The following is a 26987-nucleotide window of genomic DNA, read 5'->3' on the forward strand; positions in this document are numbered from 1 at the left end:
CAGTAAACAGGTAGGATGAGTAATGGAAAAATTTCCAGTTTTCTCTTCAAAATGTGCAAAAATTCTTTATTTTTAGAACTAAAGCAAGCCTTATTTGGTTCAAATGAACATGCAACACCAGCTGACCTTGTGTGTCATAACCTTCCACCACTGCCTTGTAAATACCAACTGACTCATAAAATTTATTCTGATAACACTAGATGTCTGCACCACATTCATGGGCCACAACATCAGTTTTACCCGCTTAAAAGGCTTATCATTTAAATCCAAACTTATGACTGTCTGTTATAGGTGACCTTACACTATTACATTTCTTTTTTCTATTTGGATGATAGTCAATCAAAACAATCACATCCAAAATGTGTTAAAAAATCAAAAAAATATATCCAAAATGTGTTAGATAATGTTGCTACAGGAATCAATTTTTATGAAATCATTCAGTTTTACAAGAATCTTCTTCAAAAGAATATTACTGACAATTTTACATTCCCAATATATTAAATGTTGAGTAATGGTGCAGCAAGGAGGAAATGGTCCACCCCCCTCCCACAGCTCTTTGTTTTTAACACACTTACCCAATCCAAACATGTTAGTTTATATGTAAGGACTGTCATGAACCTCCCCACCACTTCTTCCCTCAGAAGGTAAATTGTGGCCGCACTAGTGATAGTTGTGATTTGTGCTACTTTAACTACATACATGACAGGAATACATTTTTACTTCCTTTTACAAAAAAGGAAGTATTGTATTCACAAAAAAAATTTCACTCAAAATTCGGCCTTAATTTCCATTTTGCTCACCCCCAAATGAATATTGAGTTTTTTTTTCAACACAACCACACGTGGATAAACGCCTAAGAATGTATATGCACCCGAAATATCCATTTTGACATTCCCCGAGTTAATTACGACGACTTTTCTCGTGACGTCTGTATGTATGTATCTGCGTATGTATGTCGCATAACTCAAGAACGGTAGGCCCTAGAAAGTTGAAATTTGGTACATAGACTCCTAGTGGGTCTAGTTGTGCACCTCCCCTTTTGGTTGCATCTAAAGGGGTCTTTTGCCCCTTTTTTGGGGGGAAATCAGTTAAACTTGATGTAAACTCAAGTGGTGTTGTAATTTGGCGATATATCGTCAGTCTCTTGGTCGTCAAATTTTGTCGCCAACTGGCAACAAATTTGGCGATTTTTTAAAAAAATCTGTCTTAATTTGTCCATTGTTGGTGATATTTAGAGAGTAAACTATTGACTCATACCTCTGTATGTACGTATGTATGTTGCATAACTCAAGAGCAGAAATTCTAGAAAGTTGAAATTTGGTACGTAGACTCCTAGTGGCGGCTTGTTGTTCACCTCCCTTTTTGGTTGCATTCGAATGTTCCAAAGGGGGTCTTTTACACCTTCTTGGGGGGAAATCAATGTTAATTTCAATGCAAACTGAAGTGGTGTTATAATTTATGAAAACACTAGACAATATATCCCCAAGCTTTTGGTCGCCAAGTTTTGTCGCCAGCTTGGCGAAAAATTTGGCGATTTTTTTTAAAATCTGGTTTTTATTTGGCCATTGTTGGTGAAATTTAAAGAGTTAACTATTGAATCACATTAAAATTACCAATAATCTGGAAAGAACTTCAACTTGGTGTAAAAGGAAGTCATGTGATGCACACATCAGCTCGTTTTATTTCCTCAGCATAATTATTCCCCCGTTTACAAAGAAATCAATACAACAAATGTATTTTTCAAAATTTATTACTGTACAAAAATGACATGCATATTAAAAATTTATAGACAGTTTAAGGTGGACAATCATATACCACAATTGTTTTATCATCTGATACAGAAACAATTTTACTACCATTGTGGTTATATTTGGCACACCATACTTGATCAGAGTGTTCATTAAAAGTGTGGATACATTCCCTAGAGCCTATTTCCCACACTTTCACAGTCTTGTCAGAAGAACTGAAACATTTCAAAAATAAAATTAATTAAAACACAATGTACTTTTAAATACTAAAATATATTTAACTAGTGGCACTCGCACGGCTTTGCCTGTAGTAGAAAATTAAAAGGCCTTTTGGTTCACCAGTATATTTACAAATAATGTATGATGAATTTCTCGCCAATTGGCTAGCCTATGTCATGGTTCCATGTTATGATAACTTGGTAATTTACTTATCCATCTTATGATAATTTTGCTCGGGAAAATGTTCTTAAAATTGGAATAGAAAAAAAAAACAAAATCGAATTTTCGAAAAATCGCTTCGAGGTGCACACCCCCATGCTACAAACTAATTTTGTGACAAATTTCATGAAAATCGGCCGAACGGTCTAGGAGCTATGCGGTCACAGAGATCCAGACAGAGAGACTTTCAGCTTTATTATTAGTAAAGATTTCAAACATTTTTGTCAGTAAGATATCGCAATAGTATTTTTCTATTATCGGTAAATATTGGAATATGCTTCAATAACAAATGAATTACAAAATAATACACAAAAATATTTTTAAAAATACGAAAAAAAAAAATAATATGAACAAAAAATAATAATAACTGAAAAAGTCAAAGCAATGGCAAGGATAGAAGGAAATAACAAAAACTCTTACACAATTAGTAATTTTTAAAAAGAAAATATAAAAGGCAAAAGAAAAAAAAATATTGAATCATAACAATGTTTAGAAAAATACACATTTTCACATGTAAAGGCAACACTGTAGCACTTCATAATAACTGAAAAAATCTAAACAAATGATAGAAGGAAAGAATTTTTTTTTAAATGCTACTGGTGATTTTTTTTTTTTAAAGGACAACAGAAAAAAAAAAAATACTTAAAAACTCAAAACAATGTTTAGAAAAATAGAATTTACATTTTATCATGTAAAGGCAGCACAGTAGCACTTCATAATAACTGAAAAAATCAAAACAATGGCACGGACAGAAGGAAAGATTTTTTTTTTTAAATGCTACTGATGATTTAAAAAAAAAAAAAAAAAATCAAAACAATGTTTAGAAAAATAGAATTTACATTTTCACATGTAAAGGCAACACTGTAGCACTTCATAATAACTGAAAAAATCAAAACAATGGCAAGGACAGAAGGAAAGATTTTTTTTTTTTTTAAAGGACAACAGAAAAAACCCCTTAAAAAATCAAAACAATGTTTAGAAAAATAGAATTTACATTTCCACATGTAAAGGCAACACTGTAGCACTTCATAATAACTGAAAAAATCAAAACAATGGCAAGGACAGAAGGAAAGATTTTTTTTTTTAAAGGACAACAGAAAAAAACCCTTAAAAAATCAAAACAATGTTTAGAAAAATAGAATTTACATTTTCACATGTAAAGACAACACTGTAGCACTTCATAATATGAATACAAAACTATTTTATTAGCTTTTTCATTCAAATTAAAATTTAGAATGAAAGAGGTAATTACCAAGAGACAAAGTGTGCATTGTCTGGAGAACAATCCACATGCAAGACCCATGATCCATGTCCTGACAGAGTTCCGATTGGATTTGCATGTTGCCTGTCAATAAAATAATTAAAAAAAAAAAATTAGTCTACTTAGTCATTTTAACTTTTACTTCTTATGTTTAGCACGCAACATTTCATGATCACTTTACAGAAATTAATTCTGCTGAATAATCAAAACTATAATTGGGTAAATTGAATTCTCAATTTAAGAAACGTTCCACCAAATGATATTTCTTGGAGGCATTCAAATACGAAACATGCAATATTATCAATTAAAAAAAAATTATCGTGCAATTTAAACAAAAACATTTTGAACAAAATTTAGTTTTTGATTATTCTAGAATTTTTTTTGGAAAAATTACGGTTTTGAAAAAATCACGCTTAAAAACAATCACTAAAAAGATACTTTCAAAGAAAGTTTCAATTTTAAATCAGAAAACACTTAACAGATGATAAGTTATGAAGTGTATAGGAAATATATTAGGAAATATTTCATTACAACTCTATGACTTGTAATTCACAGGAACTTGCAATCATAAATAAGTTCAATGATATCGTCGTCACCGTGCTAAACTAATGAATGTCAAAATTAGCACAGTTCAGGAAAGGCAAAACAATAATTTTTTTCCACCCGAGGCGTTTAGTAATTTATAACGTTTTAATTTTTACACATAACTGTAAGTGTAAAACTTTCATTTGAAATAGTTATAACCCGTAGGTAGCCCTTTTTGAGTACTACCGCAAGCCATCGATTTTGAAAAACGCGATTCATGATTTTTCACACTTGTTAGTTTAGCATGGTGCCGACAATACTATTGAATAAGTATTCAGTAATGAGCATAAAGGATCACTCACACATTATACATTTTGATGTGACAATCGTCAGAGGCTGTTAACAACATCATAGAATCTTTGGAAAAAGTCAACGATCTAATGGGCATAGCATGACCTGTGTGAAAAAAAAAAAGATTTTAGAATCCCATGAAACAGAAGTATAAGAGCATTTCACCATGCAGAAAGTCTACTCCTAGTCCCAGTGGCAGAATTATTTCTCAGCAGTCGGCAACGCAGGTTAAAAAACTTCCAAATAGTTGGCATGTTAAATCAGCTAGCCAATATCATATAACTTATAAATCAACACCAAGGGATGCTTGAATATACAGTCAGACTTCGATATAAGGTCACCCCTCGGGACTTCACGAAACTCAGTGGCGTAGCTAGACCCAACTTTCGGGGGGGGGGGGGGGGGTTACTTCTTATATATATATATATATATATATATATATATATATATATGTATATATATATATATATATATATATATATATATATATATATATATATATATATATATATATAATCGCTTGGAATTTTTCCCTTTTCTTCTTTTTTTTTCTTTCTCTTCTCTCTTCTTTTTCTCTTTTTTTTGAGACTAACTTTTCGGGGGGGGGGGGGTTTGTCCCCAAAACCCCCCCCTTAGCTACGCCCCTGACGAAACTGATCTCATAAGCAGGTTAACCTTATAACCGATTCATATATATTCATTGATAAATAAACATTTAATTCATTAAATCACTTCAAAATTTAATATGTTCAAAACTATCAGTTAATTAGGTTATTATAGTTAAATTGATTTGAACCTAAATTTTAGGAATCAATAAGAAATTTTGAAATTATTTTTTAAAACTTTCATTTAGAGTAAAGCTGCATTTAAATATCCCCCAGCAAACAACTGATGTGCAACTTACCTTACTTAAAATTGTCATTAATACAGGACTAATGCATTTTTTCTTTAATTTAATCAAAATGGTTTCTAATTATTTTCTGAAAATTTCTTCAGCTTCTCATGACTGGCAAAAGAGTGCAATATGTACATGCTGAGTGCATACATTACTGCTTCATATTTTAGTATCACTGTCGTAATGCTCACTTGCTACTGCATTCTGTGCACTACCTGCTACAATAAGAGGAAAAACGACTTTTCACTTTTTAAGGAGCGTATATCGCGGTGAATTCTTGGAAGTGAATCTGTTAGGCACTGAAATCATTCAAAGAAATCTGACCAAAGTGACCTTATAAGCGATTAATGTATTATGACCTGACCATTTATCTGATAATACTTGACATAGAATTTCTATTCAGTGAGCCGGGACTTAAGAAAAGTTACCTTATATGCGGCGTGACCCTATATTGAGGTCCGACTGTAAATGTTAAATTTATCGAGTGGAAATGGAGGCTGAAAAGCTTCAAAATAAAATGGAGCTGAGGAGCAGGTAGTGGCCACTGAAGTAACCCTTAGATCTCTCAGCCACAGAATACCCCTGCAGATTTGGACACATTTTTATATCTATAATTTCTCTCTGCTCTATTCGAGTATGTGTCTACTTTAAATTTAATAAACTTGAGTAGAAAGTGAAAAAAAAAAAAAAAACCTTTACAAATTCAGAAATAGTTTGCAGACCTCCTCAAGAATCTGCGAGGGGTGTATCACCTTCACGCTGTTTCTGTTACCCGACTCTTAATCAAGGGCGCCCATATGCAAAATTTTAAGGGGGGGGGGGGGGCTCAAACATTTTTCCAATGGTTTAGCAGAATATTTTATCCATGGAAATAGATTTCAGTACAGATTAGAGATATTAAAATTTGACATTTTTAATAACTTATTCATTAATGGCTGGAAAAGAAATTTTTATACATTTTTGCAATGAAAAAAGAATTAAAAGCAAGGAAGTTCTCATTTCCAAAGCGGGGGGAGGGGGGCATGAGCCCCCCTGTCCCCCTATATGGGCGCCCTTGCTTAGTTTAGTAAAGTGGACTCTCTCTATGTGGACGCTTCCTAATACAAATACCCTAACATTTTGAAGGTCCCGGCGAATACATATGCCTTATCCAGCCCCCCTCTACAATGAACGTCTCCATAATCTGAACACTCGATTGATCCCACAAGTGTTCAGAATTTCGAGAATCTACTGTATATCACTTAACCTTGGCAGAAAATAGAAAAAAAATAGGTTATGTCAAAACATACAATAAAACAAATTATAGACAAAATAAGACAATTCCATAATTCTCTGATCAATTATACATATCAGTAAGATATATATTAAATTCAAGAAAGGTGTAAAAAATGAAATGTTTTGGAGCCAGTCCACAGAAAAATGGACATTTTGTCTCTTACACAATGGATCATATATTTCATTAAAAATAATAATTTAAAAGGACAATGAACAAAATTTTGTTGTTTAAGAAAACCTACATGCATGATTTTTTTAGGCAAAAGGTTTTGTTCATTATCTTTCAAACTTATTTCTTAATGAAATAAATATATTAGCTGTCATATGCAGGACAAAATGGCGGCTTTTTCATGGAATGACCCTTAACAGAAAAGTATGGACATTTAATAAATGTATCATATTTAGCTATTTTTCCAACACATACTGAAGTAAACATTTTAACACTAGAACAGCCTGAAATGGGCAAAATGACTATTTTTTAAAAGAAGGTATAAATCTTGTATAAAAATGTAAACAATGAAGAAAGCAATTTATATTTGTTCTAATATGAGTTATAACTTACAGTTTTAACTTGAAACATTTAGATTAAAAAAAAATGTTTCAAACATCTTTTACATGCACTCAGCTCCAATTCAATTGAAGAAATGTAACACATGCCATTGGAAAACAAGAAAAGAAAAGCACTAAAAGTTTGTGCAAGCAAATATTCCTCTGAAAAACGAATAACTTAAAGTCAAACACTTAAAATCCCTATCTTTCCTGCCATGTGTAAGGGACCAACTTACAAAAATTTAAACAAAATAAAACCGACGTTCATATTGACCTGTCAGCTGATCTAGGAATATTCAAAATTTGCATATGAACAAAGTAAGAAAAACTGATAAATTTTTGGTGGAAGATGTTCATAAATATTTAGATAAAGCCAAAGTACATCAAAGAGATTAGTGAAAACGGAAGAATATTTTGAGCATATTTTATATTATTTTATGGCTGGTCTGGCTGTTGTTAAACACAGCCTTTATTCTTGTCTTCTTCGTACACTGAATGACAACTGCGCAGAGGGTTCACAAAGTCTTCCTCTGATTAATAAAATTTGTAGTAAAAAAAAAGTAAATAAATAAATAACAATCAGGCATATGCTTTCCAAAATGAAAAATGTTAACGGGTTAAATTTTTGCACAGAAAGCAGGACAAGGGGTCATTGTTTTAAGCTATTCAAATCTCAGGATAACCTGGAAATTAGGAAAAATTATTACTTTAGTAGGGCAGTTGGAACAGCTTACCAGAAGAGGCGGTAATAATCAAGGGGGTGGATAGCTTTAAGAGGGCCATTGATCTTCATTGGGGACTAATAAACAGACTAGGACCAGCCTAGTTGGGCCCAGAGCCTGTCGCTGGTCCTCAAATTTGTATTTGTTGTTTCAATACATCATATTGACATTTATCAAACTTTTAATAAAAGATGTTGCATAAGCAAATTTTAATACGAGCATGCTTGGCTAACTGATTCCATTTAAGAAAAAAAGGTTTTTATTGTAATTCCGAGTTACAAAATTTTACAAATTTTAAATTAAAAGCAAATCATATCATAGCTTTAAAACACAGTGCCGTGAAAAAAAAAGAAGTTACAAACCTTCCAAGGTGTGCACCATTTTTCCAGTTGCAATATCAAAAACTTTAATAATTCCATCAATAGCTCCACTAGCTAAATATTTTCCATCAGGACTCTAGAAATATTTTAAACACATCACAGATCAGTGAGATCAAAAATATATTAATTTTATTCTAAATTTAATTAATTGAAAAATACAAAAGTAGGAAAAATCATTAATATTGAACTGATAGATTTTTTCTTTAATTTAAGCACAATGGTTTTCTAAATGTTCTCTGAAAATTTGCAGCTTTAGCTTCTCATGATTGGTAAAAAGTACACTCTGAGTGCCCTCGTTATTACTTTATACATTAGTGTCACTGTTGTATTACTCACTTTCTACTACATTCTGTACAATATATGCTACTTTAATAGGAATACGGCTTTTCACTTTTTAAGGATCGTATGTCACGGACAATTCTTGGAAGTGACTCTATTAAGCACTGAAATCATTTAAAGAAATCAGACAGAAGGGACCTTATAAGCGATTAATGTATTAAGACTTGAACATATATCCAATAAGACATAACATAGAATTCCTATTCAATGAGCCGGAACTTTAGAAAAGCAACCTTATATGCAGGGTGACTTTATAAGCGACTGACCTTATATCGAGGTCTGACTGTAGAATGTGTTGTCAGCCCAGCATGTTCGGAAACGGCAACCCAATATTTACAGAATTTTTAGATCACAAACACCTTTGCTCATTAGCAAAAGACTACAAAGATCTTTTCTTATACATAAATGCTTTGCAATAATCTTCAACATCTTAATTTTTAGAATGATGCAGTTGTCTTCCAGTTGAAGAAAACCTAAAATTCGTGAATTTTCGGAGTTTATTCTGGTCAGACGTTTCAATTTTTTGGTTTCGTATTTCCTAACGATTTAAAATATAGGACTTTTAATTTCTCATTCAACTATTATTCACACTTCTTCACTTTAAATCTCAAGATGTTGATGCATGAATTTCATATTATTCATTGATGTTTTTTCTAATTTTCTATGCATATCATCAACAGTTATTTCTTCTAGGAAAAGTCTTCCAATAGATATCCTTAGCTCTCGTTTCAGTTGATTCTGAATTTTGTTATAGATTACACTTACAAAAGAAATGCCAAATGTTGTGTAATTTGCTTTAAACCTAGAAGCTTATTGGTAGCGCTTTATGCTTCTACACTGCAAATCTGCGTTTGATTTCCTGCACTGGGCACAGTCAACTGAGCCTCTTCCAGTGAATCAATAAAATGAGTAACAAGCGTGCTGGGAAACTAAACACTAGGGGTTCTGTGTTCAGCTAATTGCATAGCTGAAAAATCTGCTTTTGCGCCCCAGAAGCTTTGGTCACAAAAACTGAGATGGGCATTGGGCACAGTAGACCTAGGGCCATGAGGGCTGTTGCGGCCTTAAGTTTAGTTTTTTTTTCTGTAATTTGCTATTAATATTTACTATGCATATTTTAGGATTGAAGTCTCAAAAACTAGGCAATATTTTTCACTAAAATAAAAACTAACTTTTTACATTTCTCGTATTTAGGCACCAAATTAGGTTATTTATGCATATATATTTATTTTTTTTCATTTTCATTACCACAATGTATTTCATAATTAATTTTAATAGATAAAGAATACTACACAGCAAGCACTAAAGAATACTAGTACTTACAAAAGCAATACTAAGAGTGAATTTCCCTGTTGTATCAAGAGAAGACTCCAGTTTTCCACTCTCAGAGCCATAAAGATTGATTTTACCAGAATGACTGCCTGTTGCTATGTACTTTGAATCAGGTGAATATGTTACAGTCCATGCATCAACTGTTTATATGAAGGACAAAAGAAAACAATTATTAAAATATTTTTGACGTTAAACTTAAATACATATACAGTAGAGTCTCGAAAATCCAAATCTCGAAAGTTCGAAGTTCTGCTTAATCCGTGGTGCTTCATATTCTATGTTCTATTTTTTAGCAGCAAAAAATTTGATTTTCATTAAAATCTGAAAATAAAAATATTTTGCAGCTCTAAAACTTATTGACTACGTTCAGTAAATAATAAAAATACAATGAGAGGTTGATTATGTTTTGGTTGCCTTGCAAACATAAATGCCTATGGATATCGAGAAAAAATCAGGTTGAAATTCATCAAAAAGCAATTGAAAAGAAATTTATGTTGAAGTTGGAGTGATTTTTTTCGTGAAGACAATAGCTCTTTTTTTTTTTTTGACACAAGGAAGTAAAAGGTGCTCCTCCTTATGTCTTCCGAGTTGTGTAAATCCTTAATGTGAAATTTTTTTTTCAGGTAATCCGATTTTTCAGTAATCCTAGGTGAAATGAGCATCAATTACTTCAGATTTTTGAGACTCCGCTGCACATACAAAATAATTTATTAGTTGACAAAGTGAAAGAAAATTGGAAAGTAATGGGATAGCACAATCAATGTTCTCGAAAATCTAAACAAGGTACAGTTATAAAACCAACGTAAATAAAGCAAATTGTGAAGAAAATACAGTATATAGCTATTTCAAGGCTACAATGGAGCCTCTTTATCAGTGCAAAAAGCTCACCAACACAACCAAAAGTCGTGAGAGAAGCTCTCTCTCACGACGAACCTCCCTCCCCTCACGAGTTCCCAAAATGAATTTTACTAATCCAAACAATGTCATGGAATATTTTCATACTTTGTATGGGGGGGGGGGGCGGGGAGACTTATCTATGTCTTTGGTTGTGATAAATGTGTTGAGATTTCTCTATGATGAATTTATCAAATAATTGAAAGCAAAAAATAAACAAAGCTCTACATTTATTAAAAATAATTCTGAGTTATATTACCTGGACCAGCATCAATGCTTTTTAATTGTTGACCAGTCTGTAAGTCCCATAACCTTATGTGACTGTCTAAAGAACTGGAAGCAGCAACTGAAATATACCATATGCATATATGTAATTTAAAGAACAACAGGTAATCATAATGGCTCCAAATTAGCTTAAATAGACAGTGAAACTTCGGTAAGTCGAACTAGATAACACCCAGAGTGAATCTTTATTCCCGTGTAACTGAACCGAGAATTGTTGTTATTTATTTTTGATAAGCAGAATTTCTTTTGAGTCGAAATATTTGATAGGTCGAATTTTATTCCCTGACCACCATCAGATTTTTCTTGCTAACGTAACTCCACATGTCAAAACTATACCCCCCCCCCCCCAACCTCCCCTTCTTTCTCCAAACAATGTGAGCAAAATGAAACAAACCGCCGCTACTGCATCAAAAGGCCTCTGAACAAAGTAAATCTAATATATCTCTGACATGAATTTACAAAATGAGTGAAACGTTTCACAAAAGAAAATGAACAGTCCATCAAACACAGATTTTTTGGATTTTGCTGCAATTGAAGATGGAATTTATGTCACAGAGTACCCTATTGATGGAGATATTTGTTAGAAGGAAGAACTTGAGCCAGTGGTGTAAAATTACCTTCAGTTCAAGATCTAAAATTAAGGAGGCAAAGGATTTAAGAATAATTAAAAAAGAAAAAGAACAAAGAATGAAAAAGTTAAAGAAAAAAAGGGGGCAAGGCAGGTTTTTCAGGCCAAAATCTGAAGAAAATGGAGTTATACAAGTTTTTATATAAGATCTGCAAGTAGTTAACAGATATTTATCAATAAAATGAGCAAAATAAAAACTGATACTGAACTGGGTAACTTGGAATTAAAAACAAAATTTCAACATATTTCATAGATAGCTGAATAAATTTTATTGTTCAAACATTATAGAATTTTATGATTAAGGTTTTTTTCCACAAAAATAGGAAAAAAAAATAAATAAGGGGAAAAAATTCAAAGCAAGATAAATATTCTTGCTACATGTATGAACTTGAAACATATATATATATATATATATATATATATATATATATATATATATCTTGTGCTAAAAAGTAAACCAATGATTGAATTTTCAATAGAACATTTATGTGACGTTAAATATCTGCACCTCTCAATAACATTAACATTCGTAAATCACTGCATCCATCAGTGGCTACTGCTAGGAGGCTACATTCTACTAATGTTTTAAGATAAGTGGTGGATACACCGATTCTCTCGGCAGTTATCACAATGCCTTATTGGGGTCGTTTTTTCTAACGCAAGTCTTTTTTTCCATGCAGTTTTAGAGCTTTATCAAGGCCCCTATGTGGTGTGGGCTCTTGGTAATTGCACCGTAGTAAATCCACAATTGTTCATGGTAGTGACTTGGCTTTACATTTCTGATTAGTATATCATATTAAGTAAATGCTTTCGTAATATTATGAAGCAACCATACTCGTACATATGAAGTTTTGTTACATTATTGATTATGAAACTAATAATTTTTAAAATTAAAAATAATACTGCAAAATTAACTTTGTTTTACACAACTCTGAGTAAAGATTTTTCTTTGTCTCTTACAGCAAATGTATAATCTTAAATAAATAATATAAGTCAAAAGATTACCAGTTCCTTCATGATTTATATCCACAGAAACCACTCCTAAAGCATGGCCTTCAAATACATGTCTTAGATCCAAAGTTTCTTCATTCCTAAAAAAAGTTTATAACATGATTCACAATAAACACAGCAATATATATATATATATATATATATATATTATATATATATAAAGAATACATATCTATGAATAAGATCTTTGAAAGTATTTTTAAATTACAGTACAACCCCGACTTAACAATTGTCAAGGGACTGAAAAAAGTTATTGTTAAATCAAAGATATCCTCAAATCAAGGAGCATACATATTCAATGCAGTCAAATCCGAACCAGTGAAAATGTATTATTAAATGGGGGTCATTTCCAAAATTTTAAAAGTATTTTTTTCTGAAAAGAGCATGCTTATAAACATAGGATCTGAAAATTTTTAAAATAATTTGATTAAGTTTAATATTGCTCAAAAATTACTTAAATCGGTGCGCTTTCATTGTTTGTTCTTCTGCTGATGACATCACAAATGATGAAATGCCATTCACTGTTGCCGTTCGCAGAACATAATATTTAATTTGCTCTTTACTCACGTGTACTGGAAACGATGTTGTTGATAGCAAGCATAGAGCGCAATATTTAATTCGCTTCATGATTATCATAACGTGGAGCGCTAAAAGTACATAATTTGTGACGTCATAAAGACCATGCCTTGTTTGAAAAATTGGACAGTTTAAAAAATTAATTAAAAAATAACTGTTGGGAAAATTAAAATATTTTTTGTGTCCATGTTATTATTTTTGCTTATTCTATCAATTTCAGGACTAAAAGTAGTACTTTTGACTGAAGGAAACAACCCCACTGAGGAAATCGTTAAATCGGGTATAAATCAAAGTTATACTGTATATTATAATTTTAAACCTTTGATATCTGCAAGATACAACTTTAAGGGCTTATAATAACAATTCCAGAACCAGTGTTTGAGCATTGATTTATACATTTATAAAAAAAACCACTTCAAGCAATAAGTTACAGAATTAAGTATGGGCTGATGCAGAGCTACATGAAAAATACTGACAGTCTGGTCTTGACACCCAGAATCTGCGGTTCTGTTCTTGCTATGGACTCATCAATCTGGAATATTCACTAATTGAGTTGGAGGCAGATGTTGCTGCTTTCATTGAAGCTGAGATTACCAACAAACTGGTAGCTGAAATAAAGTTAGCACATAAGCGAAAATTTGTGAGCAGTGGTGCTATTCAACTCAAAAATGAAGATAAAATTTAAGTAACAAGCATGGGCTACCAGTTAGTTGGTAATCTCAGCGTTAATGAGCGACCATCTGCCTCTAGCTCGATTATTGACAACTCCAGACCGATGAACAAGGACGGTTCATAACAAGGACGAAATTGCTATCTCTGGATGTCATAACTGGGCTCTGGAGGTATTTTGCATACTTCCAGGTCAAATTAAAAAATTTCCTTTTTGAACAATGACACTAATTATTTTAGTTGGAAAAAAAGTGCATAAAAGACATTGTTGGCACAATTGGCGTAAAACAATTTATAAAAGAATTTCATACCACTTCCAAGATTTCACTAAATCATCTACAGCACCAGTTACTACATGGTTCAGTCCATCAGTTCCTTTTCTCCATGCACAACACCAAATACTGTCATCATGGGCTCTTTGAGACAAACCAATAAATGCATAAGTTTTTTAATTCATATAAAATTGAAACATGGAACAGACAAAAATAGAGTAAAATTTAGCTAAAGTTAAGATTACTATAGAGTGGTAATAGTAAAAACAAAATGCAATTATATAAAGAGGAGCCACTGGTAAAATTTCAAAAGGACACTTGAGACAGTGAGAAGCAAAATTAAAAATTTGGAGATAACAAGAAAAACGGTACATGAACTTCTCTGTCTAGGGGCAAGAGATAGTACTAGTATAGCCCTGGTAGGTGCTTTTATACAACGTGATTTTGGAAAACTTTTCAATGAGAGCCTACCTATAGTCTATGGGCCGAGTGCAAATATCGTTCAAGTTCGTTTACCAATCTTAGGGACTACGTGAACTTGCTTAAAATCTATTATAAATGATGAACTCAATAGAAAAATACAATGTTCACAAGCTGGAATTGTCTCATTAAGTTTTAATTAGTAATTGAAGTAGGAACTATGTTCCGTGGACTGTTAGCACTTACACAAAAAAAATTGTCTCTAGATGGCGCTATTAAACACAATAGTTATAATGTAAAAATTTAATAAATAGTTTTCCAACCGAAATTTTACTGTTTTTGCTCAATTTTTCGTTTGCAAAATATATTAATACGTTTTAAATTACTTACTTTCGCTTCGTAATTTTGTAACTAAAAGGAAATAAAAAATTGTATCAATCCGCAGCTCTGAATGATCTTCATCTCAAGATTTCATTTATTACACTAGAGCAAGCGCACATAGACATTGTTAAGTACAAAAATTAGAAGGCACTTTACTTCACAAAAAAGATATTAATGAATCACCGAATAGCAATAATTGACCTACAAAATCTTAAGAACATAAACATCTCTAACAGATGCCATCGATGTTTAAAAAATATTATAAAATTAAACATTAGCAGACGATAAATTGAAAACTAAAAAGTATATTTCATACCACGATGCTTTATCTTTTCCTTTTTTAATAATATTGCTTTTTGACTACAGACGATATTTTGAGCTCATTTTTAGCCTACTTTCTCGTCAAAGTAATATAAAATAAAAAAGGACATAAAAGGTGGTTTACTGTGCTAAGGTTAATGTATCGTAAAAATATTGCTTAGTACAAAAAATAAGTCAAAAGAAATAAATAAAATAATTAAATAAATATCAAATTCAAAAGTAGGGGTTTGAGATGGGGAAAATATGTGTCTGTCGGTCCGACCTATGTGCCCTCCCCCCCCCCCCCCGCAAAAAAAAATTAACAAATCGTTCGATTCAAACAAACTTTTTTACTTCCTTTTACAAAAAAGGAAGTATTGTATTCGCGAAAAAAAAAATTTCACCCAAAAATTACCTCAATTTCCATTTTGCTCAGGCCCCCGAATGAATGTTGAGGTTTTTTTTTTTTTTTCGACTCTACCTCACGTGGATAAGTGCCTAGACACACGAAATATCCATTTTGACGATTCCCAAGTTAATTACAGCGAGTTTTCTCGTGACGTCCGTAGTATGTATGTGCGGATGTGCGTATGTATATCACATAACTCAAGAACGGTATGTCCTAGAAAGTTGAACTTTGGTACGTAGACTCCTAGTGGGGTCTAGTTGTGCACCTTCCCTTTTGGTTGCATTCGGGTGTTTCTAAAGGGGTCTTTTGCCACTTTTTTTTTGGAGGAAATCATTGTTAATTTCGATGTAAACTCAAGTGGTGTTATAATTTGGAGGACACTTGGCAATATATCGCCAGTCTTTTGGACGCCAAGTTTACAAATTTGGCGATGTTTTTTTTAAATCTGGTTTCTTTCGCCACTGTTGGTGATATTCAGAGAGTATTGGCAATAATGGGAAAATTACATTAAATTGGAGTAAAAGGAAGTCGTTTTTTTAAAGATCTTCCCGATGACACCTCATTCCGGTATTTCATTTTTTGATTTGAATATTTTTTCGTTCAATTTTGAACAGTTCAAAGCACTTTATATTAGCGCTTGCGGGAAAAATTTAAGGCAAATATAAAATGCGAACTTAAAGACGGATTTGTTTAAGAAAAACTTTGTTGGAAAAAGCTCTTGATGAGAATATTTTTACAAAAAATTTTTTAATTAGCCATTTAAGGGCAATTTTTCGACAATTAAATTTTTTTTAACATTAACGACAACGCGAAAAATTATTTTATGTCACCAAAAACTGAAAAAATGGAGTAGATTCTGAATACATTCTCAATTTTTGGTGACGAGAAATAAAAATGAAAGTTATTAATAAATGTAGAAATATCATATCTCATAGACTTAACATTGATGAAAGTCAGAGATTAATATGACTGAATCAAAATGGAATGAATTTAAAGCGCAAATGTTTTTACCAGGACTGCGGAGCTGAAGTGAAAAAGAACAAATTCCGAACTGTGACTCTTACCCTATCCCCTCGTTTGTGCACTAACTATCAAGCAAATATTCATTGTTGATGCTTGAATAATTTAATCCAGTGGTGAATAACCTTTTTTTTTTTACCTGCGGGCGACAACTCACATTAATAGGAATCTCGTGGACCAGAACAAATATCAAATTTATTTATATGATTTAAGTTTAATTACTTCATGCTTATTTTATTGCATCTGTGTTTCAGAAATCAATTTATGACTACTTGACTTCAAAATTCATAACACTGAAAGAAGATTACTAGTATTTTTGGAAGGTTTTAGAATATATTTTTCGTTTTTTAACACTGAATACAACGACGGGGCACATGGGTCATCATTTGATCTGCGGGCTGTAGGTTGAGCACCACTGATTTAATCAATGCTCCCAGTTCATCAGAACATTGGATGGACCATAAATGCGGGCAGTATTGAAATACAATTTAGCACTATTTCCATTGCATCAGATAATGTTCAAAAACTAGTCTCCTGTGCATGCCCGAAAACTCGGTGTTCTTCGAAGAGATGCAGTACATGCAAGACGTAAAATTGTTCATGCACATAATTTTCCTCTAGTGACTGTAGCTGTATAAACTCTCAGGAGGAAAATAACTCCATACGCAAAAGCAGCATAAATGAATTCAGTGATTCTGACGATGATACTTCAGAATGAAGAGTTTGCTTCTTGAAAAAAACTATTTTCTGATGTACATACATAATGTTTTTAACGTACATGCATAATATTTTAAATTTACATGTATAATATTTTTTATGTATTTAAAATTTGTCTGCCTCTTGCTTGACAGTTTCACTCCTTTTCATGTATCTTTAATGGTCTGTAAAAAAATTATGAGACACTATTTTTTTGTGAACATTAGGTTTTTTTCATCTGTAGACACTAAGGATTCAGAAAAATATCACTTTTCGTAGTTCCCGAAGTTGGCAAACGAAACCATGTTTTTAAGCATCTTTTATGCCTTCGTCCCACAGCCTACTAGTACCGTATCTTTAAACGCATTTCATTCAAAACTTGAAAATGTCCACTTATATCCCTTTGCTTTTCACCGACTCGTTTGATATAAGTCAAAAATCTTTTTATTTATAAATATTGCCTTGGAAGGTTACTAATTGTATGCTTTTTTTCCCTCATTTTTATAATGATTAGAATGCAACATTATTTTTCTTTTGAATTTTCACTTATCGTTTTAACATAAAATATAAATCCTAATATTGTAGTTTGTATTCAAGTAATGAACTTTAACACCCTCCCCCTAAGAAGGTGAATATTTTATATCTATATAAATAGAACAAAGAATATATCAGAGGACCTACTGAACTCAAAATAACATCGAGATGTGAAGTAAAAACGTACAATATAAATCCAAAATTAAATATTTACATTTTTATTCCAAAGAAATGAAGTGCCAAATGTTTTTTTTTCATATCATATTTGTCTGCAGAACCTTACTCAAGGTGTTAACTATAGTTTCCCCAAAACCCATTGCATAAAGGCGATCAGAAGACATTTGCAGGACGGCGAAGATCAAGCTTGGCACAAGCCTGGTCTAGCCTTCCCAACATGGTCATTGAAATACAAAATGTTTAAAAAATTTTGCCGCCTCTAATCCCGTTATACTTGAGTATGTCATTTGAAAACTTGAATAATGGTAGGTTCGTGGTACGATTTAAGACTTCGCCAAATTTGCTGTAACTGTTTTGGGATACCTTGGATAATTCTACCTCCCTCCCTACTTTTTAGAGAATATACTTATGTATTATTATGTCACTAATTTTTATAAAAAAAAAAAAAAAAAAGAAACAAATGATGAGATATTATTGCTGACCAGAAAATGGCACTAAATTTTTTTGTCTGAAACAATTTTGAAACAAATAGGGAAAATTTGGCATTTATTTGCGAACACGCAAATGAATAGATGTTTTAGTCTGGTTTAAAGGTTTGCTTAATTTAGTATGCAGATTATTTTACACTTTGGCAAAAGTTTTAATGGTTTTTGACTGAAGTAGGGAATGTTATATTGATCTTTTAGATTTTGTCGAGGTGAACAAGCGAATAATCATTTAATTTTGGTTACATTCTGAAAGACATTAAGTATTATTATGTAGTCAAAAACAGCGACAGCTGAAAAAATTGCCAAGTAATTGAAATCTTCTTGCAAAAAGTTCGCCAAGATTCCTGTTCGAAAAGATAATAAGTAAGTGCCCAGTTGCAAGAACGCCTGAACAAATATGAGATAAGTAAGAGCCCAATCAGTGCAAATAAATTTTTAAAAAAGACATTAAATTGCATTTGAAGTTCCAATGGAAGAAAATCATCAAAATCTATTTATTAGTTGCCAATCTCTTCAAGTGATTACTTGAACTTTTAACACAAATTATCAGAACTTGCAAAAATAATTAATGTAGTGAAATATCTACTAATTAAGAAATAATACTCTAGAAAATATTATTTGCAAGTTGCACAATAAAAACACATTTCTGACGGATAAATAATCTACTAACAAATGAAAAAAAGCTACAATACATTTTAAATATGAAGTATGTTAAAAGCCCCGATACTCTAATAGACTAATAATAAGAGACTCTTATTACTAGTCTATGGATACTTACAATGAAGTTGAAAAAAACGTTACTTTATGATTTGACTTGAGAAAAGCCTTGAATATTCAACACGAAAAGCAGAAATGATATACACAATTCTATCCATCATCAGTGAGTTCAGATGCACTAAATACTGATTTGGACTGAGAAAGCCTTCTGATTTATCACAAAATTGGGCTTAAACTGGAATAAAAAAGGAACTATCAATTGTATTTTCTTCTAAATGGTCTATAAACCTTCCCAGTACCAAAAACAACAAATGTGAAAGTTTCAGTCAAATCTGCCGGGTAGTTTCTATGAGATCTTAGGGAACAAACACATTTACCAACATGCATTTATATATGTATAGATTACTCTACAAATTATTTCTTGAATTATGTTTAAAAATAAAAATCTCACCTTGTTCTTGTTTGAACAATACAGAATACTGAAAGACAAAGTAAAAATGATGTTTTATTAACAGCCATACTGCATAACGTCAAACATCACAGAAATATTTATAAAGTAAAGAGGAATGCATCAAAATGTGAAGATGGCTAGCATTATATTTGAATACACTAAAATCAGTCATTTAAGTTTTTTTTTTTCTTTTCAATTAGGGGGCTCTCCACTCTGCTTTCTAGCATTCATCAATCCCTGAAGATTGCTTCACAATTTTATTGCTTTACAAAGACTTAAACCATATATCAGGAGGAATTAGATTAAAGCTTGTGTTACAATTAAAACAAAAATTCTGAACTTAAAAATGCCAATCAACCTAAATTATTTTCAGCAAAAAAAAAAAAAACTTTGCATTTTATTCACTTATTTATATGCATTAACTTTATATGTATGAGATATTTATTTTTTCAATTCAAATAGATTACTCAGCATAAACACTTTTTGTAAATTAAAATAATGGTCAAAAATACATCTCACAAAAAACTTGAAATTTGTGCTTTATCTGTTTCCTATTTTTTTCATTTTAAGCAGCTAGTATTTTATTCTAATAAAGCCAATTAAGAGGGAGTCAATGACATATAATAAAAACACCAAGCACAAAGCTTTTAACAGATCATGCGTTTTAAGTACTTGATTTAGAAAATATTTTATAGTCTATGTTTTTTAGTCTATTTCTCTTTACATACTCATAAAACTCACTCAACATACAAATCAGAATTAATAATAAAAAACAAAACTTAATATTTTACAACACAGTAATTGCAATAAAAAACAGAACAATTAGTAACTAGTATGTTGTGACACAATTACGAAACTTTCTTGTACTTCAGTCTTAAGAATTTTTGAATCTAACATATAACCGCTCATGTAATTGCTACTACAAAATTCTGCTTTCACGAAAATGGGAAGATTTTGATGAGTAAGAAATTGCCGATCCTTATTCTTTTTTGTTAAATTTTTGGCATCAATGACCAGAGTGAAAAATATTGCCCCTTAGCATGCATAAACTAAAAGTAGAGAAATATATGTATTTGCATAAGCTTCCGATAAAACAACAGGGTTACTAAAATAAAATTACTCACACATAAATTTGACAACAGCATCAATTTCCAAATTATCAAAATATCCCCACAAAAGCAGCCTCAAAGAGCAAAAAATTATTTATAAAACCACGCTTATTTTAATTACAAACATTTTATTTGTTGACAAACAGAAGATGGTAATAGATAAAGATTTTAAATCATGAAACAATTGAATCTCGTTAAAGGCTTACATGTGCAAGTGAAAACATTTTAATGGGATTTATTTTTCATTGTTTGATTCTTATGAGTAAATTGAATCAGTGCCTGTTTCTATGCAGATTTACTTTTCTTCCAAATCGCAGTATTTTTTCTTGAGTGATAGCAGTAAACTACACTTCTGTTTGTGAAAATTGCAACACCACGAAGGACTTACGTAAGTGAGCTGAAAATTGCAGGCAATGTAAAGTAGGGCATGATATGCAAATGATTAGAATTGCAGACCAGTAGCAGAAATGCGTATGCTGAGCAGCGCCCTCTGAACTGCGGATCGAAACGTATATAAAAAGACGGCTGTAGCATGGCGTGTATGATTATCGGTGGTTATATGCTAGAGTAAACGTTAACTGAATCTTTATTATGCCTCTTCGAGAAAAGAATGAAATTTGAGCAAATTTCGGAGTTTGAACGGAGCAGAATCGTCAGCCATTGTGAAGCTGGATTGTCTTATCATGCAGTAGCTGCTTGTGTGCATCGTAACAGCAGCACAATCATGCGTGTTTGGAAGCAGTGGACGGACAAGGGTCGGACAGCTCGGAAATCCGGGAGTGGACCCCGAAATATGACGTCAGCTCGCAATGACACACACCTGGTGCATATGGTGCTGAAGGACCGCACAGCTTCTTCTAGACAATTGGCAGCACAGTGGTCAACAGCTACAGGTGTTTCATTGTATGCTTCATCAATTCGGAGACGTCTGCCGCAGCCTGGGATGCGCGCAAGGATTCCTTCATACAGGATTCCTCTCACGCAAAACCATCGCCACCTGCGGCTACAATGGGCCAATGTGCATAGGAGCTGGCATGCTGATTGGCAGCAGGTTGTCTTTTCTGACCAATCCTGCTTCAATTTGTGGCACCATGATGGCCGAATTCGTGTCAGGCGCTATGCCGGTGAACGGCACATTCCGGAGTGCATAATCGAACACTACAGTGGATGAACACCCAGAGTTATGGTCTGGGGTGCAATAGCATATCATGGATGATCACAATTGCTATGTGGGCAATTTAAACAGTACCCGATACATAAACAAAGTTTTACAGTCCCGAGCTATTCCTTTCTTGCAAAGATTGCCAGGGGCTGTAGTCCAGCAGGATAATGCCCGTCCACATGTTGCCAGGACTGTCAAATCCTACCTTAATTCGCAGGAGGTGCAGCTTCTTCCTTGCCCTGCATATTCCATGGATATGTCACCAATTAAACATGTGTGGGCAGACTTAGATAAAATGAAAAGCTTTCTGCGAACAGAAATCCTAACTGGAAAATTTTCTGCAAATAATTATTTTGCCTAACTCACCCTTGAATAAAGAATTAAATTTATATTCAAATAAGAAAGAGACAGAAAAAAAAGTACTTTAAGTCTTTTTTTTTTTTTTTTGCAATAACATATATAGTTTATGCTTATTTTTCACCAACTGAATAAAACTGCCAAAACCATTATTTTTTTTCACACATGTGCTTTGAAAGGCTTTTGGAGAAAGGATTTAATAGAAATAAACTGGGATTATTTTTGACATTCCCTTTAAAAAAAACATTAGCAATTGAAAAAAAATTTCTGCAGAGCCAAACATTTTCTGCGAACGCCGTTCGCCAGCGTTCGTCTATGTTATGCAAGACTGTGTGTGGGATTTAGTTGGGTGGCCTCTCACTCGTGATCCTCGTCTTGTTGTTTCGACAGACAAACTTTGGTTGCGCATACAAAAAGTGGAATACTCTTCCACAGGCAGATATTCAAACTTTGTTTCACTCCATGCTGAGTCGTGTAGCAGCTCTTATTGCGGGGCGTTTGTTTGGTCTGAAAATGTAACCATTTATTTGTACCATTATCATTCAACTGTGTATTAAATTTCATTCAACTGTGATGTTTCCTTCATGGTGTTACAATTTTCACAAACAGGAGTGTAGAAAGAACTTTCTACTGTCTTGAAGCAATTGGAACAAAAATCAAATCAGCTCTTGAGGTCTAATTTTTGCTTGATTCCATTCATCATTTCTTGAGATATCTAGTAGTTACAAGAAACAAGAAAAAAGTTTTATTGCTCCACCCCGTTTGAGATATTGAGACCAAAATTAAATCAGCACCTGTACCCTTTCGGCTCTACTTGTGGACTGACTTTTATTCGCCCCATTACTTCCTGAGGTATTGCAGTCAATCATAACGAATAAAAGGTTCAATTACTCCACCTCTTTTTGAGAAACTGGAGCCAAAATCTAATGGGTACAAATTTATGTGACTTACATATGCATACCAAATTTTGTTCTATTCACGAAGCCTAGTTTTTGCTCTAGAGCGGCAACAAAAAATTCAGTCATAGATACAGAGAGATATTTTCCAAAAATGTTTTAAACTAGATTCAGCACACCTTAAAATGTACAAAATGTCAAAATTTTTATAAATCCAATACTTTTTCCTACACACACCACACACACATATAAAATTAAGTAAAATTGATAAAAGGATTTTTTTTTTATCTAACAAAACATTGATCTGTATATAAAAATTAAAATTTTTTGATAAAAATATCAAAACTGTTGCTTACAAATACATAAAACTGAATGTTTTGAAAATTTTGCATAAGGAATGGATTCACAAATCAAGTAGAACAAATTGCATAAATTTAATGTGCTGTACCATTTAGAATATAATAGTAGTAATAGTGAATTTGTAATTGAAAAATTTAGTACAAAATTAAACGTACAACAGTAAATTAAGAGTAAAAAAATTAATTAAAATAAAGATTACCATGTCAATCAAACGTAAAATTCAATTGCCAGAAGTCTGGAAAAAAAAATACAGATCAGAATGAGAACTATAATATAGCACATTAAACTTTTATTAAACATTAAAATAAGAAGAAAGATATGTTACAAAAACATGTGTAATTGGAACAAAGTGAAATAGTTAACAGATTCTCTTACATTATTACAGCTGAACATACTGCTCCATCATTTACCATGATTTCATGTTTTACTAATTTTAGTACATATAGGTGCACAAGTTATGCATACCTTTAGGGGAAAAGTATCTTTTAATTATTGTTATTTGAAAACATTAAGATTGGAACTGATGTGATATACCCCACCCTTGGCGACTTTTTCCTGTTGGCGCCAAGAAAACGATGTATGACGACATATATCATACATCGTTCTTAGCGATGCTTTTTTAGCGCCAACATGAAAAAATCAGATAAAAAATATGATCAAAGCACTTCAGAACACAATATATATAAAAACAACATAAAAACACAACAAAAAACACCACGAATATACGCTTCAAAAATACCAGAAACTAGAAAGTTTTTGTACACAAAGAACAATGACAAGAAAGTATTTAAAATGCTTAAATTGACAAATTACTATAACAGCTCACCAATGAAATATGTACCAATAGAAATAAAAGCTATTTTCCATCATGCATCTCATCGAACAAAAACTTTTCTCATACTCAACTAAAAAAGGGAAAAGCGATTCAAATTGCAATGTTTAAAGCGGAAAACACCCCTAAATCAAATTTATCTATTTCAGCCAAAAAAGTGCTTAATTACTCAAATTTTGATGTATGAAAAGTAGAAATGTTTTAACAAAACATCCTAAACATAAACAGAACAAAAATACCATACATTTATTTGCTACCCAGACATGCTTTCAAAATACCTATTATATTTTACATAAAATAACATCTTCATATTTTTATAAAATGCTGGAGTCAACGTATTTTCAGAAATTCAGTACCTAAAGGAAGCACGTTAATAGAATGTCTAAATAATTCGTGGCATCGATAAGAATGAACTTTTAGAATAAAATAACCGTACTATTTTTGAAAAATTAATTTACAAACAGTAAAAATAAAGTTAAAAACTACAAGAACCCCTCAAGGATTTGTAAAAACAAAGAATTTCGGAAGTGAGTTTTTTTTTTTAATTCTAAAATGAAGAACTTACCTTTCTATGGTATAAATCCTCACACTCAGTCTAAAACAATACATCATATGACAATGGCACGTTACAGATACACACCACGTTGGAGTTAACTTTTAATTAATGTTCAAGTTTGAAGAAACTGGCATTTTCTAATGTTTTTACTTCAAAACACAACTACTGATTTTAAACTGACACAAAATAAGCTTTCCTGTAAGGTATATTGCACGAAACAACACGTATCTCTCCTGCATGAAACCAAGTAAACAAGTTTGAACAGATCTAACTAGCTTGCCTTCGGGTTACCAAACACAGGTTAATTTCGCCAGGGATGCCATGCTTAAAAAACTATCGCCTCATTGACGAGAAAAATATTTCAATTTTCTACAAAAAATCGGATGTCGCCAAATGGGGGGGGGGGGGGATATCACATCTGTACCTTACGATTTTTGCATTTAACTCAATTGAAACAGTTAAAACATTTGACTAGCATAAACCCAAAGAAAACACAATTTTTCATAAATAAAAAGTAAAATTCAAAGTTTGGATACTATTCAACAACCTTTCATTTTCCGAGTGGATGGAATTTCTAAAAAAGCTATTTCATAATATGAAGGGCTCGGGGCAAGAATGTGATAAGCCACATGATGTGACTTTTTCAATAGGCCAATTTCCAACTTTAAAAAAATATTTGTAGAATTTTCCAAAGGTATTATACATTCTATATTCTGCAATACTAAAACGAGATATGTTTTTCTCCAGATGACATAATCCATTGTCACGTTGATTTGAATTTTAGTTATGAGAAAAAAAATTTTGAACGAAAAGTCACTCCTTGTGGCTTGTCACATTTCTGCCACGAGCCCTTCATATATATTTTCCCCTTTGCTACATTGTTTCCAAAGAATAGATTTGAGTAAAATATATGACCGTTAATATAAGACGTAGTGTTTCTCGTTTCCCCTGGGACAGAAATGCGGCAACATTGTCACAGAATGAGACTTTGTGCTAGTTTTTAAAAATATGAAGTTACAGTGGTAATATTTCAACAGTTCTATAAACACAAGCAGCTGGTGTTACTGTAAGACATATATGCAATTATTTCAAAATAATTTTTGTCTTGCAGAAAGAAATTGGGGGATATTTCGATAATTGGGAATCTGGCGCGGTCGTCTCATTTTTGGCGTAAATAATTTTATTTCGGTAACCCTGCTGATTTATAGTGGGTGAATAGATGTTTCCGATCTCTTTGTTTTGATTTGCAAAGAAAAATACCTCTCGCGCAGGCGCTTGTGCCAAAAATTGATGCCAATGAAGAAAGATCGTCAGACTCCCAATTATCGAAATATCACCAAGTTTTCGATTAAACCGATTTCTACACAATCTTGAAACTAAGAAAAGAATAAATTACTAGGTGCGAACAGTTTCGCCGATACATCATTACTATATATGTAAATATTTTATTCGAATCGCAGATCATTTACGAAAGAAACTGACAACTATAAAAGTTTCAAGTTGTTGGTAAAAAAGTATAAACTACCAGAAAATTTTCTTAAAATTAAAGATACTTTACTTCCAACGTAGCAACACGATCAGTTTTAAAATTTTGTTTACCTTGCGAATGGGGAATGATGCTGTTGCCAAATTTGCATTTACAAAACATTACGATTTCCCCACAGTGCGTGGCTTATCTGAAAAAAATCTTTCTTACTTTAGCAAGTTTTCTCTTTCCATCTAGTATGTACTTGCATTATCAAATTCTTTACAGCAGGTACAAGATGTAATTCCCTGTCTAACCACTTTTTTAAAAAACATACTCAAGTAAAGAGTTAATGAGCTGACCATGCGTCTCCAAATTTCGGGAACAGTCCCCAAATGCCGGCTAAAAAAAAGCTGTGCCAAAAGATACTATTAGTAATTGGGGTAAATCCCCCCCCCCTCCTCGTTCTCAAATCTGTTACTACCACATCTATGAATCTTACCCACG

The 26987-nt window shown here is 32.3% G+C and overlaps 2 protein-coding genes across 3 annotated transcripts in view; both read right to left on the minus strand.

The window, feature by feature from the left end:
- Positions 1-588, minus strand: part of LOC129228691 (protein crumbs-like) — a 63337-nt gene extending 62749 nt beyond the window's left edge. The window contains exon 1 of the mRNA XM_054863375.1: positions 576-588. Within this exon, the coding sequence (XP_054719350.1) occupies positions 576-588 (13 nt within the window). The remainder of the gene's footprint in view (positions 1-575) is intronic.
- A 1161-nt stretch (positions 589-1749) lies between these two features.
- On the minus strand, positions 1750-26619 carry LOC129227496 (SKI8 subunit of superkiller complex protein-like). 2 transcript variants are annotated; one of them, XM_054862070.1, is made up of 11 exons: positions 26574-26619; positions 23827-23862; positions 19744-19771; positions 14190-14292; positions 12628-12713; positions 10969-11055; positions 9807-9955; positions 8127-8220; positions 4335-4428; positions 3439-3531; positions 1750-1963 (listed from the first exon to the last, which is right to left on the minus strand). In XM_054862070.1, the coding sequence occupies exons 2-11, from the start codon at positions 23827-23829 to the stop codon at positions 1795-1797; spliced, it is 906 nt and encodes a 301-aa protein (XP_054718045.1). In that variant the 5' UTR covers positions 23830-23862; positions 26574-26619; the 3' UTR covers positions 1750-1794. The 2 variants fall into 2 exon arrangements, with proteins under 2 accessions (XP_054718045.1, XP_054718046.1); XM_054862071.1 differs by having other exon boundaries at positions 26541-26609.
- Between the last annotated feature and the right edge of the window lie 368 nt (positions 26620-26987).

This window comes from Uloborus diversus, chromosome 8, assembly GCF_026930045.1.
Source record: "Uloborus diversus isolate 005 chromosome 8, Udiv.v.3.1, whole genome shotgun sequence".
Taxonomy (NCBI): Eukaryota; Metazoa; Arthropoda; class Arachnida; order Araneae; family Uloboridae; genus Uloborus; species Uloborus diversus.